Source organism: Hemiscyllium ocellatum, chromosome 22 (assembly GCF_020745735.1).
Source record: "Hemiscyllium ocellatum isolate sHemOce1 chromosome 22, sHemOce1.pat.X.cur, whole genome shotgun sequence".
In the NCBI taxonomy this organism is placed as follows: Eukaryota; Metazoa; Chordata; class Chondrichthyes; order Orectolobiformes; family Hemiscylliidae; genus Hemiscyllium; species Hemiscyllium ocellatum.
In genome coordinates, this window is record NC_083422.1 from 46,670,157 (window position 1) to 46,686,700 (window position 16,544).

At 39.7% G+C, this 16,544-nt stretch overlaps 1 protein-coding gene across 2 annotated transcripts in view; it reads right to left on the reverse strand.

The window, feature by feature from the left end:
* Positions 1 to 285: 285 nt before the first annotated feature.
* Positions 286 to 16,544, reverse strand: part of arhgap19 (Rho GTPase activating protein 19) — a 28,654-nt gene continuing 12,395 nt past the window's right edge. For both annotated transcript variants that reach the window (XM_060842462.1, XM_060842463.1), the window contains exons 3-11: positions 16,335 to 16,415; positions 15,537 to 15,746; positions 9,805 to 10,028; positions 9,366 to 9,452; positions 8,653 to 8,718; positions 6,993 to 7,187; positions 5,216 to 5,311; positions 3,447 to 3,563; positions 286 to 1,760 (exon numbers count right to left, since the gene is read on the reverse strand). In XM_060842462.1, coding sequence (XP_060698445.1) covers positions 1,704 to 1,760; positions 3,447 to 3,563; positions 5,216 to 5,311; positions 6,993 to 7,187; positions 8,653 to 8,718; positions 9,366 to 9,452; positions 9,805 to 10,028; positions 15,537 to 15,746; positions 16,335 to 16,415 — 1,133 coding nt within the window. In that variant the 3' untranslated portion in view covers positions 286 to 1,703. The remainder of the gene's footprint in view (positions 1,761 to 3,446; positions 3,564 to 5,215; positions 5,312 to 6,992; positions 7,188 to 8,652; positions 8,719 to 9,365; positions 9,453 to 9,804; positions 10,029 to 15,536; positions 15,747 to 16,334; positions 16,416 to 16,544) is intronic.

A 16,544-nucleotide genomic window follows, 5' to 3' on the forward strand; every position in this document is an offset into this window, starting at 1 on the left:
AGATAGCAAGGTAGTGTTACACATGACTGAGTACACAATATTTAGGATAATGTGACTGGGGTGTGGTGTTTGCGGTATTTTTATTTCTGGCACTAAACCACCTTCCTCATTTCCGAGCAGATTAAAAAATTGATTTTGTTTGCAGCTAGGATTACAGGAAATGATATGATGCATTGATTTCTTATCAAATATGGTCTGGTTAATAAAAATCCAACAAAATTATAAAACATTAATATATTATACATAAATACAAGGACATCAATATTTAAAATGACATTCACAACATACAAAAAAAATCACATTCAATTCCTTTAGCTGATTCTTTCAATTACTGAAGACTGTAATTTACTGTAGGGGTATTGACATTCACTCTTAGAGATTTTGCAACCTTGATTTTGAGTGTCTAACACCCATAAGTATCACAATCAGTGCAATTCAAATGTTAACAGAAACTTAGAAAAATAGTCCAATCCATCAATTCCCATCAAATATAGCAGGTTGTTTATCTACTAAGCTGAGTGATCAGCTGCAGCAGAGAGTTACAGGGACAGAGAAGTGAGCCCCTCCTCGCCTCATCCCCTTCCACCTCAGTGTCTAGGTGCAGGATAATATTTGATGCAGTTTAATTCTGAGATGTCTTTCTCTCCAGTCAGTGAGTGTCAACAGTAAAAAGTCACATGTAACAGGGTTTAAATGACAAAATATAAAAAAATGAATTACTCTAGAATATGGCTAACATGAAAATAGACATTAGTCAGGCACATTAAAAAAAATGCAAGTTCAGTTTAAAAAAAAATTCTCTCTTTCCCCTCACCCATTTAATGGTTTCGTCCACATAACCAACAAACCTTAAGTTATTAAGCATTCAACCAAACTCCTTACCTTAACCCCCATTCTACTTTCCCTCCTGCTTGGGTTGATGCTGAAGATTCCTGCTGACTCAAATGTAACTATTTCTTGACATCATTTACCACAGTCAGAATAGGAGGAATTAGACGGACTCTCCCATTGGAATATCTGTGCTATTAAAATAAAGATATCAATGGCAAATACTGGGAAAAAAAGAACTGCAGAATTGCAGTTGCATGCAGATTTCTCAAGATACACAAACAAAATCTCAAAAAGCAATGGACAAATCAATCAACATCTCTCAGCTGATTGGCCTTACAGAAATCTCAAATCCTCCTCATGCTTTTTCTTTGGGCCTCATTTGGTTGGTTACATTTCAAATTGAACACCTGAGAGGATAGGGTTCCTAGCAGATGTTCCAAGCTACATCATGAATAACTTGATGTAGTGAGACAGGTAATTATGAAATGTCTGAAATAAATACATTACAAGCCAGCAGGTTAAGCCAACCAGTGACAGCCTCATCTTCACAGTTACTCAGCATCTTTCAACTACTTGCATTTTCCATACTTCACATCCCAGGGCCTCAGTTGTTTTTGTTACATGCATCCAAGTAGCCCATGCAAATTTCCCCTTTCCCTGATCTGTAGACTGGCCTCCCTGTTAAACGAGGCATCTTTGCAAATTATAACAGTTAATATTTAGGCTGTTAAGCACAGGATATAAAACTAATAGTCGCTCTAAACATTCAATTTTCAGTTCCAATGAGTCGATTAGTGGTTCTTCGTGATTCTCTCGGAGATGTCCAGTTTCACAGCTTATTGAAACGTTTTGAAAGCAAGAGGAAGACTGAATTACATGGCCGATTCCTTGGTTGGAATTGTGATTATTCGGTTCACTCCAAGCGTTTCCTGTTTTTAAAAAAGAAGAGTAGGTGGTGATGTGTGGATTAGCTCACCTTTGACCCTGGTTTTATTTTGTAAAATAAAGTTACTCGTTTAAGACCAGAAAAATAAATTCTTAATCAGAATGTATAGCCATTTGCAATATCATAAGTTAATGATGAAATTGGAAATTTCCAGCTAGTCCTTCCACAGGTACAGTCTCTGTGTGTACGGGACACGGCTCCTTTGAGACTGAGGCAATGTACAAGTACAATCCCTCCCACAGTGCATTGTTCCCTCAGCGGCGTGTCACACATTCAACCATGGAAGTGTTTGATACTTTGTTCCAATTTTTCTTGTTCCTACTCCTAGCTCTTTATTACATGCTGTTGTTGTCAACATCAGTTGAATGTATTGAGTGATTTTCATTTGTGGCCTCAGTGTTTTGAGTGTCTACTGACAGGCAGGGCAACCTTTGTCCTGAAAGCACTTAAATGTGGGTGATTTATTAAAAGTCATTTTGATTAACTTTGGATCTGATTTCCAATGCTAAACAGAGGCAGAAAAAGATCCTGACAAAAATATTAAATAGTTTGCAGTTTTCAAGGGGCTTTAAAAATTGGAGAGAAAATTGGCCTGGGTTTCAGTCCCATGGTAGCAGACTGAGGTTTGGAAAATCCCTCAGCTTCACATTTAAGGCAATTCTTCACCTTCAGGGACAGTGACTTATTTATGTTTTAGGAGGTCGGAGGCCAGAGTACACAGACAGAAAAAGGTGGCAAAATTGAATGCTGAACATCCTTATAGGACACAGCCTTTGAGTACTCAATCTCACAGTTCTCTTATAACTGAAATAGTTCCATACATATTTTCCATGTCAAAGTGCTCGAAACAACTCACCACTATGGCTTATTCCCAGGACAATCATCTAAAAATGTATTGCTCTAGTGCTCAAATATTCAATATCGTGAACTGTGATCCATTTTAGCCTTGGGCACAAGCTGCTCAACTATGTTGAAAAAAATACAATAGTTTTCACAAGAACCACTCTGAATACATACCTCATTCCAATAACTACTTTTTCCCATTATGGTGAAGCTATGCTGTAACCCTACGATTTTGAAGAAAATAGATTACTGAAAAGTCCAATGCCTGCTTTGGATCAGGTATCCAGAAACTGAGAACCAAGACACGTAAACATGAACCTCACAGCTGAATCAAGAATTAGGCTATATGTCACCTTCCTGCCATTGAGGATTTCATCTGTGGACTTTGATCGGATACGATTGAAGTGCAGTACTGCTGATTCCTCACACTTCTGAACTAGTAAAGAACATTGGGTGTGAGGCTGGCGCCGCAGTTTGAAAAACTCTTCTGCTCTATTGGCTTTGCTAATCATGGACCAACTGGTGGTGAGAAAGTTCACCATACTGCCATCTCTAGTCTTGAGTGCACTCCAGAGACAACGATTATGATTGATTAAGTACAATCTGTGAGAACACCTTTCAAGTATACTATCTAGAAAGTATCCCAGCACCAAGACAATACTTTGTCCTTCTCTGCTGTCCATGTCACCTTTATTCAAGTCTATCACTGAACTGAACCTATCTTTGTTCTTTTCAACACAGGTTTTCAGTACTTGTGATTTAAAAACAAACATCACATTACAAACCACAAAATAACCATGTGCACTGCAGGGGTGCAAAGTCTCACCTGCTCCAGGTTCTCCACATCACCCACTTGAGGATATGCATGGCTTTCAATCGCTTTATCTGATGTTGGGTTTTTGCTTTTTCTTTCAGAGATATACTGACCACCCAAAACTTTGCGCTGTAAGAAACAGAATCAACCTTCTGTATGATTTGAACATTGACACCAGATCCCCTGTTACCAAGTCTTTATTTGCCTCATGCTGCAAAGAGATATTTGATGTTTCTCACTGATAGGAAATGCAATCACTTGTATGTAACTGAACCTATACTCAGGAAATCCACTTGCCCATTCAAATTACTCTATCACAAAAAATACCACAACTGCTGAACGCATTAGTGAATTACTACATTTTAAGCCTTACTTAAGTGCTCAGGCAGCGCTTGTTTTAATGGAGGAAATGCCAGGCCATGAGGTTACAGATTGCACTGGAGTACAATTCTGCTGCTGTTGATGGTCCACAGCACCTCATGGATGCCCAGTCTTGCATTGGTAGATCTGTTTGAAATCTGTCCCAGTTAGCACAGTGATAGTGCTGCACATCACAACGGAGGGTGAACTCAATGTGAAATCAGGACTTTGCCTCCACAAGGACTGTGCAGTGCTTTCTCTTACTGATACTGTCATGGACCAATGATTTGCAGCTGGCAGACTGGTAAGGGTGAGGTCAAGTATGTTTTTCCCTTTTGTTGGTTTCTTCACCACCTGCTGCAGAACCAGTCTAGCAGCCATATTCCTTAGGACCTGACCAGATCAATCAATAGCACCGTTGCCAAGTCAATTTGGTGGTGAACATTGAAATTCCCCCACCCAGTATACATTTTGTGGCCTTGCCATTCTCGGTGCTTTCTCAGAGTGTTGTTCGACATGGAGGAGTACTGATTCATCAGCTGAAGGATGACGCTCTGTGGTCATCAGCAGGAAGTTTCTTTGCCGATGTTTAATCTGGAACCACAAGACATCATGGGGTCCAGAGACAATGTTGAGCACTCCTAGGGCAATTTCATCCCCATGGCATACCACTGTGCCACTATCTCTGCTGGGTCTGTCCTGCTGGGGAGACAGGCCACCTCCAGGAATTGCGACGGTGGTGTCTGGGACATTGTATGGTATGATTCTGTGAATATGTCTATGCCAGGCTGTTGCTCCCAATTTTGGCACTAGCCCCCGGATGTTATTGAACAGGACTTTGCAGGGTTAACCGGACTGTTTGTGCCATTGCCTTTTCCTGTGCCTAGGTCAATGCCAGGTGATCCATCTGGTTTCATTTCTGAGACTTTGTAGCGATTGGTATAAATGAATGGCTTGCTAGGCTATTTCAGAGGGCAACTGAGGTGACAATGGCAGATTTCCTTCCCTGAAGGACATTAGTGAACCAGATGGATTTTTCTGACAATCGATAATGATTTCATGGTCATCATTAGACCCCTAATTCCAGATTTTATTAATGGAATTCAAATTCCACCAACTGCCAAGGCAGCATTCAAACCTGGGTCTCCAGAACATTATCTGGGTCTCTGGATTAATAATCTAGTGATTATACCACTAGGCCACTGCCTTCACATTAGATGGTAGACAGGGAATATTCTGTTGAGATTTCAAAGCCTAGCATTGTCCTCACATGACATACGCGTGATTATCAGCAGCAGATTTCAACATGAGCTATGCCTTACCACATGCAATCAGTTGGACACTTGTTCTTTTTCATCTTTGGGTTGGAACAGTTGTATTTTAATCTCAGGTTTACTAATCAAGCATGATGACCCCCTTACCTTAATGCGACCTCCGAAAGACTTGGAACGTATGTGTTTCTTGGGTTTTGGTGAAATAAATCCTTCAGGAGTACCAGTCGCTGAGCTTTTGTGAAACTAGAGGAGGACAAGGAGAGACGATTGCATAAAATGCAGAACATACAAGAGGTAGTGAAATATACTATCCCCCAGTGAAGCTTATTCATTGAGACTGAGCAATGGATATGACACTTCTGTGTTATGTCCTGCTTAGTGGTGAGACCTGTCAGATCAGGAGTTGACCGTTTGACTTACAGCCTGCTCCACCATTAAATGTATTCAGGGCTAACCTTCTGTATCTTCACATTTCTACTCATTCCCTAGATCCCTTGACAGATTAAAAATCTGTCAAGTCTTGGATATACTTAATGATGGAGAATCCGCAATCCTCTTAGGCATTGGTTCAAAAAGAGTGGTCTACAAATTATTTATGACCCACGAGTTTGTCCATTGGCTGATCTTAAAAACTGATACACACCATAACTCACACCACTCAAGTATAACAACTAAACTGGACCAGCTCCTGGGTGTAGGGCATGGATCGTTAACTGTGTAAGGAACAATTTAGTTGCTTAAATGAGATTATGTTAGTTATAACACAGTATTGCAAAATACACATTTTCAACCTTTGTGGAGCTGAAAGCTAAGGACAGGATGATTGAATGTTGACTCAAAAATGATACTGAATTTCTATAACTTGGATTCAGGCATTATCACATTCAAGGCAATACTGCCTTTCCCATGATTTTTGTTTTTTTTGGTGTGGTGACAGCAAAAGGAGTTGGATAACATCAGTAAGTGGTTTGCAGTCTTTTATCTGACCTAAATGGTCCACAGACAACAGTCCAAAAACCATTCCCCCACATTAGACAATTCCAAAGACCTACAACACTCTAGAGTGAAGAGATTCCTCAGTCTGCAAGATGCAAGCAGGAATTTTCTTTTAGTTTTCCAACATTCTAAAATTTTGTTATTGCAACCGATTAAATCCATAGCAATTGGAGGAGGATTTGCTAGGGGAGTCATATGTTGTAGTAGGAGAGGCAGAGATAGGCATTAACCTAAGCAGTCTGAATCCAAGCAGCTTCAGAATCTAGGATTGAGGGTAGGCTGATGTCAAACAAAACATTTGTACACTGGGCTATTGTCATTTCATTGGGGTTGTCTGTATTTGGAGTCTGAAGTAACAAAGATTTTAAGAGTTTTTTTTGGGTTTTAGTGGGTTGCGCTTCGGCGGGTCGGTGTGGACTTGTTGGGCCGAAGGGCCTGTTTCCACACTGTAAGTCTAATCAAAGTCTAATCAAATAGCAAACTTGCAATAGTGTAAAAATTCAATCTTTTTGAATTAACTAACTATATTGTTGTATAATCAGTACAGAGGAACTTCGATTATCCTGCATTTGATTAACCGAATTTTGGATTATCCAAACAAGATTGCAAGGTCCCAATGCTTGGCTAACTATACTATCTGGCATTCAATTAACCGAACAAAATACTCCCCGCCCGTGTCCATCGGACAATCGAGGTTCTTCTGTATAAAGTCCATTCCTGTCCTCATGATCACTGATGCACATTTTCCACAGGAAATGTTCAGGAGATGAGGCCCTTCCTTTATGCAAAACCTAAACTCACCTGGTCAAATAGCTCACCGAGTATAGGGAACAGCAGCTGACTGAACCCATTAAAGCCTGAGTTTTCATGACTTGAACAGCTCACTAGATGAAACTACAGCAAAAGCAGCTTCTTCCCCCATCCTTACCTGTCTCACGAGTCTTTTCTTCTTTGCAGAGTGCGGCATATTACTGACATGTTTAAAGAGTTCCTTCAGGGCCTCCTCTGTATGCTGCTGTGTTTCCTCCTTGAGTCGTGAAACTGAATGCAACCCAGTCCGCTTTGCATTTTTCATAATGAGTAAATCTGAGCAATTTTGAGCTGGTAATATATCCAGATCATCCTGAAAAGAAAGAGCATTCTAAACTTTAGAAAGCAATTCTCAAAATACAGGAAGCTAAGGGTTAACATAAACTTGTAGAACATATATAATAATTATAAATATATAGAATACAGGAACTCATTCAGCACACCAATCCCATTCCTTCCACAACACTGGTACACTCTCCTACATCATACACTCTACTGAGCTATTTAAATACTTCCTACAGTCCATAACAGAGTCATATATCACGGAAACAGACCCTTTGGTCCATACAGTCCATGCTGAGCATAATCCCAAACTAAACTAGTCCCACCTGCCTGCTCCTACCCCATTTCCCTCCAAACCTTTCCTATTCATGTACTTATACAAATCTCTTTTAAATGTTGTAAATGTAACTGCACTGACCACTTCCTCTGGAAGTTCATTCCATACATGGACCACCCTGTGCGTGAAAAATGTCCACCCTGTCTTTTTAAAATCTCTCTTCTCATGTTTTCACTGTTATAGACTAACCACTCATTTAAACTGCTTCTATGACTTAATGACCTGGATAAATTCAGAGACCTCATCAGTACAAGAAACGTAAATCACAGGAAAAGTGAGTTTAGGTATGAAGGCAGAAAAATGGCAATAAATTAAGATACTCATTTGGAGAACCGGTACAGACACAAAGGCCAAATGGCCTCTTTCTGCACCATAACAATTCTGCGATAAAGGTACAATTCTAAAGAGAGACCAGAAATAGAGGAATCTGGGGATATACATGAACACAATATTGAAGTCAGAGCAGGGTGAGACAGCTGTTATGAAACATCCTGTTCTTTTTTATATTAAAAGTACAATAAAATGCTAGTTCAGCCTGAACTGGAGTACTGTCTCCAGCTCTGAACACCATATTTTAGGAAGGTATGAAGATATTAGGGAGGGTGCAGAAGAAGTTGAGAATTGTTCTAAGGATAAAACTTCAGCTACGGAGACAGATTGGAGAAATTGGGATTGTTGTCCTTGGAAAACACAGGATTAAAAGGAGATACGATAGAAGTGTTCAAAATCAGGAAGAGTTAGGACAAAATAAATAAGGAGAACCTGTCAATTGGCAGAAGGTCTGAGAACCAGATGACATAGATTTATGAAGTTTGGCAAAAAAAAGTTAACAAAGAAAAGTTTTATTTTGTTTCAGCAAGGTGTTAGGATCTGGAATGCAATGCCTGTGATGGAGGCAGAGCCAATCGTGGCTTTCAAAACAGTTAATATCAAAAGAAAGCAAATCTGCAATATAGCGCTGGGGGGCGGGGGGGAGAAAAGGGGGCGTAGATTAGCTAAATTATTCTTGAAGAAACACAATGAGCCAAATGACCTTTTTCTGTGCTGTAACCATTCTATGATTTCAAGTGACTGCCACCGTGCTCAACTGCTAACTTGGTAGCGATAGCTTTAGGCAGTTTCAAGTTCTTATAAATAATAGAAAATCATAAATTCTTACTCTGATCATTGAAAGTTTTGAACCTGTGAACTGCAATCTGGCAAGTTCTCGAATATATGCTGGTGCCTGCACAGACAGAAGAAATTGTAAGACATGAATCAACAAACCACCTCTTTGAAATCCAAATTCATAGCCCTATCATATCCAGATCCTGGGTAGATATTAATTCCAGATAGTGAATCACTAAATTTATGGGATCAAGTAAATCCAGTACAGAGACTTTCAGAATCCTGCATCAGTTTTGCGGACTTCCAGCATTCTACTCTCATCTTCTTCAGGTTTACATCTAACTATGCAAAAGTATGTATTTTGAACACAGCAGCAAAAGACTTTCAAATCAGACATTTTTATGGTATTAGTTTATCTTTTAGTGAAAACTGCATTTCTGCTTTCTAACTCTGACCACAACAATCATTCCCATCAGTGACCACCCAACCCTCAACGCTCCAGAAAATAGGCTCAGGCTCATTGCCCACTCACCAAACATAATACATGCTCCCACACTGATGTCCCTCTTCATTGTTGATACCCATTCCTCGAGTAGACCACCTCCATGTTCACCTCCCTTTCACACATTGACACCCATTCCCCAAATTCACCCTCCAAACCTGTCCTGATATTCCTTTCTTAGTATTGAAAATCCCTCCCCCCTCCCCAAATGCTAACCCTCCCACACTCTGTCCCAATTCTTGACACAATTTGAACTTTATTACCCGGAAAAGCTTCTGAGAGTGTTTAATCAGAAATGCTGTGCTGTTATTCAGTTTGGTGATGTTTTCTTGGATGTCAGCAGCTACCAGCTGTTAATAGGGAAAAAAAGAACTAAATCAAATCAGCAGGCAATAAACAGATAAAAACAAAGGACCAACACAATAAACAGTTCTGGATTCAAGCTGGAAATAACTGGTCTTGACAGTTCATTTGACATCTTTTCCCATAGTCTTTGATCTTTGAAACTTTGCTGGGAATACAAGTTAGTTAGAGACAGTAAACATGGATTTATGAAGAGTCACTGAAATGACCTAATGTCACTGAGTTTATTTGTTTTATTTTCAAAACTTATTGGATGAGCTTTATCATAGGAGACTTATATATTACTTGTGAAAAAATACAATCAGACTGTATGAAAGAGCAAAGACGATCTCCACTTACATTCCTGGGCCAGAGAATGTGTGGAGCAAACATAAGTGCCAGGTTGTAGGCAGACATCTTGTTCTTTTCTTGCTGTTTGGCAGTTTGATATAGAAGATCCAACAGTAACTTCAGCAGGTTCCGATTGGCCGAGGGCAACAACAGAAAGAGTAGCTGAAGAGCTTCAATTTGACGCTCCTTGTCAGGAACAGTTTTCTTCCCTTTCGTATCAAACACCATTAGATCTAATAGGAGAAATGACATCACACGTGGGTAAAAGTAATCAACACCACAAACACCTTATTCAAAATAACTTATTTAGTGTACAGACTTAGTCTCGACAACATTACTACTGATCTGCAGGAATTGCTTACATATAAATTGATGTTTACTCCCTGTAGTTGTCTCTCACATAGAAAGACTGCTGCCTCCATACCTTGTCTCTCACACAGACTGCATGTGAGAGTGAGAAAGTTGCAAGGTCAGCAAAGACTATTGTTCCCCTTACCTACCTCTCTCAGGCACACAGACTGCTGCTCCCTGTACCTCTGTTCTTCATACTAAAGTGGATAACAACATATTTTTGCATATTTCATTCCATCTGCTATGATTTATTATACTCACTAAATCTGTCCAAATTCTCCTGAAGATCCTTTTCCTCACAGCACACATTCTCACCACAAACTTACAAATATAGTCAGTACCAACATAACGCAAGAGTTCCATTCCAGTGTGATCTTGTGTTATAAGAAAATTGTTCAATAGCGGCGCCATTTAATCTAATGGGATTGGATTTGCATTATAGCCAACACAGGTAAGGAAAGTTCACATTATACAAATAACGGTCTAAATTCTTCAATTGCATTAAAGCCAATTTGCATTGAAGAAACACGCATTATTGCAGAACAGATTTATACCATTTGGTGCCCACATTCATAACCCAAGCCCCTCAGTTCAGGCAGGGGTAAATACACTACCACTACACCACAACAGGGCCCCCTTGGTCCCCACATCCAAATCACTGCATAGATCAGGAACAGCTGGGACCCAAACTCTGATGCTTGCTTTACCCCATTAGTCACAGCCTACTAACACGAGAATGACCAGTTAATACCAAATCACATCATTACAATCCAAGTCTCTGTTTATCACTTTTTAAAAACAGATTCCAGCATTTACCATACCACAGGTATGCGACTAACAAGTCTGTAATTTCCTGTCCTGTCTCTCTCCCATCTTAAACAGTGCGGTGACATTTGCAATCTTCCAAACTGCAGGAACCAATCCAAAAACTCAACAATTTTGAAAGATGTTCACCAAAACATCCACTCTACGTAGCTACCCCTTTCAACACTTAGATGCAGAATATCACGTCCTTGGTCTTATCAACCCTCAGTCCCACTAATTCCTCCAAAAAGACTACCTCACTATATCAGTTTATGTCAATTCCTCAATATCCTTTGGAACTCTATTTCGAGAAAATGTTTTGTATCTTTCTCAGTGAGGACAGGCATATAGTAATCTTTCTGCTACTTCATTCCCCATTATAAATTCTCCTGAACCCACCTAGAATAGATCCTCATTTGTCTCAGCCAAACATTCATTCCTATTCTAAAAGTCTCTCAATTCTCTGGTTTGTGTAAGGTTGGCGTAAACCATGTAATAATTCTTTGAAAATATCCAATGCCTACATATTATCATTATATTGAGTTGTATTGTCCCAAGTTAAAAATCCATGACACCAGGTTCTAGTCCAACAGATTTATTTGGAAGCACTAGCTCCCTCACCTGATGAATTAGCAGTGCTCTGAAAGCTAGTGCTTCCAATTAAACTTGTTGGACTAGAACCTGGTGTTGTGTGATTTTTAACTTTATACACCCCAGTCCAACACCGGCATCTCCAAATCATGTATTGTCCCAATTTACAAAGATGATTTGGAGTTGGGGACCACGTGTAATGTGTCAAAGTTTGCACATGACACTAAGATGAGTGGCAGATCAAAGTGTGCAAAGGACTTGGAAAGTTTGCAGAGGGATATGGATAGTTTAAGTTAGTGGCAAAGGTCTGGAAAATGGAGTACAATGCTGATAAATGTGAAGTCATCCATTTTGGTAGGAACAACAGTAAAAAGGATTATTATTTGAACGGGAAAAATTGCAGCACGCTGCTGTGCAGAGACCTGGGTGTCCTTGTGCATGAATCACAAAGGGTTGGTCTGCAGGTGTAACAGGTAATTAAGAAGGCCAATGGAATTTTGTCCTTCATTGCTAGATGGATTGAGCTTAAAAGCAGGGAGGTTATGTTGCAGCTGTATAGGTGCTGGTGAGGTCACATCTGGAATACTAAGTACTCCTTACTTGACAAATGATATACTGGCACTGGAGGAAGTGCAGAGGAGATTCACTAGGTTGATTATGTAGTTGGCTTATGGGGAGACTCTGAGTACACTGGGATTATATTCATTGGAATTTATAAGAATTAGGGAGTTCTTATAGAAATATAAGATTATGAAGGGAAAAGATAAGGCAGAAGCAGAGAGGTTGTTTCCACTGGCAGGTGAAACTAGAACAAGAGGGCATAGCCTCAAAATTAGGGGGAGCAGATTTAGGACTGAATTGAGAAGGAACTTCTGCAACCAAAGGGTTGGTGAATTCCCTGCCCAGTGAGTAATTGACGCTTCGCCATTTAATGTTTTTAAGGCTAAGGTAAATAATTTTCTAAACAGTAAGTGAATTAAGGTTTCTGATGAGAGTGCAGGTAAGTGGAGCTGAGACCACAAAAAGTTCAGCCATGATCTTATTGAATGGTGGAGCAGACTCATAGGGCAAGGAGGTCTACCCCTGTTCCTGGTTCTTATGTTACATTCAGTGTACTTCAGCCAATTTTACCCCCAAATCTTCACAATTTTCTTCATTTAAATTTAACATTCTGGCTTCAGATTGAGCTAAACAAAAATAAACAAAGAATTGTGGATTGTGAAAATCAGAAACAAAAACAGGAGTTGCAGAAAAAACTCAGCAGATCTGTCAGCATCTGTGGTGAGAAAGCATGTCCTAAACCCAACCACTACATACTAGACTTTGTCATCACATAGGCTGCAATAACAATGGTCTCCATTAGTAGCTATTCGTTTTCCCAGGCTGACCTTTCCCCATTCCTTTATTTGCCTAACTATTTTTCTCTCTCTCTCTGGGCTCCATCTACACCCACGCATTCTTTGCACATATTTCCTAGCTAAAATCAGTTCTGAAGAAGGGTCACTAGATTCAAAATGCTAATCTGCCTTCTCTCCACAGCTGCTGAAAGACTTGCTGTGTTTTTCCAGAAATTTGTTTGTTTCAGATTGAACTACTTCACTTTCTAACATAATATAAAACTTTAACATGATGGTCTTTTATCCTTAAATAGTCTTTTATGACAAGATTATCAATTAGCCTTTTTGTTACATAATACTAGAGTGAAAATAGACTGCTCTCGAGTTGGATCCTCAACTTACTGTTATAGAAAACCATCCTTACACATTCCTGAAGCTCATCCTCCACAACATTATTCCTCAGTAGGGTACCAGTCTATGTGCAAATTGAAGTCACCAATTATTACTCTTACCTATGCTACATATTTCCCTTGTCTTCTAATTGATTCCATGCCTCACCACACCACTGCTATTTGTTTTTAATTTGTTCACGGGATGTGCGTTTTGCTGAATAGGTCTGCATTTATTAACCATCCATAGCTGCCTGGAGAAGGTGGTGGTGAGCTGTCCTCTGTAACCCTTGGAAGGTGGGGGCATTGCTTTCAGGAAGAGCTCCAGGACTTTAATCCAGTGATAATGCAAGAATGGTGATATAGTTCCAAGTCAAGATGTTGCAATGACTTGGAGGGGAAATGTCAGGTTATGTCATCCTCCTGCATTGCTACTGTACTCTTCTAGGTGGTAAAGGCTGCAGGTATGGAAGATGTTGTGGAGGGAGCCTTGGTGAGTTGCTGCAATGCATCACAGCTTATATGGTTTCTCCAACTGATTGTCCTTTACAGATGCACTAATCCTATCCCTTACCAACAGTGCAGTGCCTCCTCATTTTATTTTTTGCCTCTTCTTCCTAAATGTTAAATATCTTTGAAAATTCAGTTCCCAGTCTTGGTTTGCCTGCATCTATCAGAGTAAACCTACTTACGCCTCCGTATGCCTTTAAATTATTGACATCATACATAGCATTTAAAATATTAGGGTGCTATCCCCTTAACTTGCGTTATTTGAACTGTAAGCTTTACTAATATTCACCTTCATTTGCCTGCCTTCTAATTTCATTTTTATTTTATTTACTTCTAATTACTAGTTATACTTCTTCCCAATTTCAACTATACCTCCAGTTTCTTTCCATGTGAGAAATCAGTTTAAACCCACCCCTGTACCCACTTCTCTCTTATGCAGACTGCTGCTCTCTCTGCTGTCACACAGACAGTTGCACACGGACACACACACTGCTGTTGCCCTGTCATTCTCAAGTTTAATGTTAATCCCAATATGCAATTCTCCCACCAAAACATTTCTGCTCCCTATACCTGGCTAACTGTCTCACATCCTGCTATTTCACATACTCATTTCTCTTGCATTTAGATTGCTGCTCCCTGTACCCATGTTTCTCATACTCAAATAGTAGCTGGCATACATCAAAGCTTAAGGTGATTAGGAAGAGTCAGCATGGTTCAGTCAAAGGGAGTTTTTTGAAGGAGTATTATGTATTGTAGATAAAAGGCAGCCTGTGGACGTAATATACTTAGCATTTCATATCGTGCCACATCAAAGGTTACTGCGGAAAATAAATCCCATTTTGGGGGTTAACATCTTAGCATGAATTGAAGATTGCTGGCTCTCAGAAAATGAAGGCTGCATAAAAGGTCTTTGACTGATTGGTTTGACTTGACAAGTAGAGTCTTACAAGGTTTTGTGCAGAAGTTTTTACACATTTACATCGATGATTTATGTGAGGGGAGTGAAAACTCAGTAGCTAATTTCACCAACGCAGGTAGGAAAAGATGCTGTGAAGACATAAGGAAGTCGCAGACAGTTGTGTGGTAAATAACGTTCCTATCACACAAGTGCCAGACAATGACCATTTCCAACAAGAGACAATCTCACCATCACCCATGAGATCCAATGGCACCACCATCACTGAACTTCCTGGAGTTTATCATTGACCAGAAACTGAACTGGATCATCCATCTAAGTACTTTGGCTAAAAGAGCAGATCAGAGGTGAACACTCCTGCACTGAGTAAGTCATCTCCCAACTCCCCAAAACCTGTCCACCATCTAGAAGGCACAAGTCAAGAATGTAATGCAATACTTGGTTATGGTGGTGGTGGTTCAGAATCTTTCTATGTTTATACCTAGAATGAGTGGGCTGTCTTAGGTTGGGCAGGCTGGACTTATTTCCACTTGAGTTTGTAAGAGAAGTGACCTGATTGCAGTTTACAAAGATCCTGAGTGGTCTTGATAATGTAGCCATGGAAAGGATTATTGAATATTGTTAAGGTAGAGGTGGAGAGATTCTTACTTGGCAGTAAATTCAAAGACCATCAGGGATAGATGGGAATATTCAATTTGAAACATAAACAAGCTCAGCCACGATCTATTGAATGGCAGAACAAGCTTGAGGGGCTAAGTGGTCTACTTCTGCTCCTATTCCATATGTTCATACATGTCTCTCCCACGCAGACTTTTGCTCCCTATAGAGTGTGATTCCTTGTACCTGCTATTTTGAGATGAGCATTATAATGCCTATGACTGAGCAGTGGTTCTGGTAATTCTCCAAGGAACATTTTCAACAAAGTTGCTATGTCATTTGGATGAAACACTCCAGAATTCAAATCTACGTCCAATCCACTGTTTAAAGCTTCTTTCAGGTACTGCAGTCGCATACTGTTCCCAGGAATACGAAACAGACCCTCCACATGGAGATCTGTGATGGAGGAAAAGAGAGATATACACATGGTCTTTAAGACTGGAAGAGTTCACAACCTGTGCAAATAGAACTGTGAGGTCAGAGTTTACTTTTAGAACAAATATAAACACATGCAAAAACACATTTGGTTCACTAATAACTCTTAATAAGCCTCTGAGATCAGGATTAGGAAGAACTGACAGTGCTTTTTATTGTTATAAGAAAACAGTCATTTTCAAATTCTCCCAGATTCTGTTTCACTGTTACATACAATTTTTGAACAGCTTCAATGATATTGAAAGTCAGTTTGTTTGATGAAAGACTGCTACTGTCCTGTAAGATAGGATTTTAGAAGGGGCTGAAATGCAAGTTCTAGGTTTATTCTAAGCAATATTATCAGAAAAAGGGAAAAGAACAAGATGAAGATAGAAATAAGAAGGGGGTAAAGAAAGGGAATGAGAGGGTAAAACAGAGGGAAAAAGTTGAATAGGAGGAAGTTAAAAGGAGACTAGGACTGAGAGGGAATCGAAAGAATCTGAGGAGAGATCAAGACTGTGTGACCAGTCAGATGTCTTATTACTAAATTAACATTGCAGTTTCACTCACTTTTGTAGAGATATTCGATGAGCTGATAAACCTGAGCAATTCCTTCTTCTGTTAGTGGAGCTCCAAACACAACTCCCTTCTCTAAAAAACACAAACATTAAAATTTGCAAGTACTCATGACACTGCTGACAATGACTACCTGATGCATCCCATCAACAGACACTTTGGCCCTGCTTCAGTTATTCATCATCACAACAGCTGACATTTACA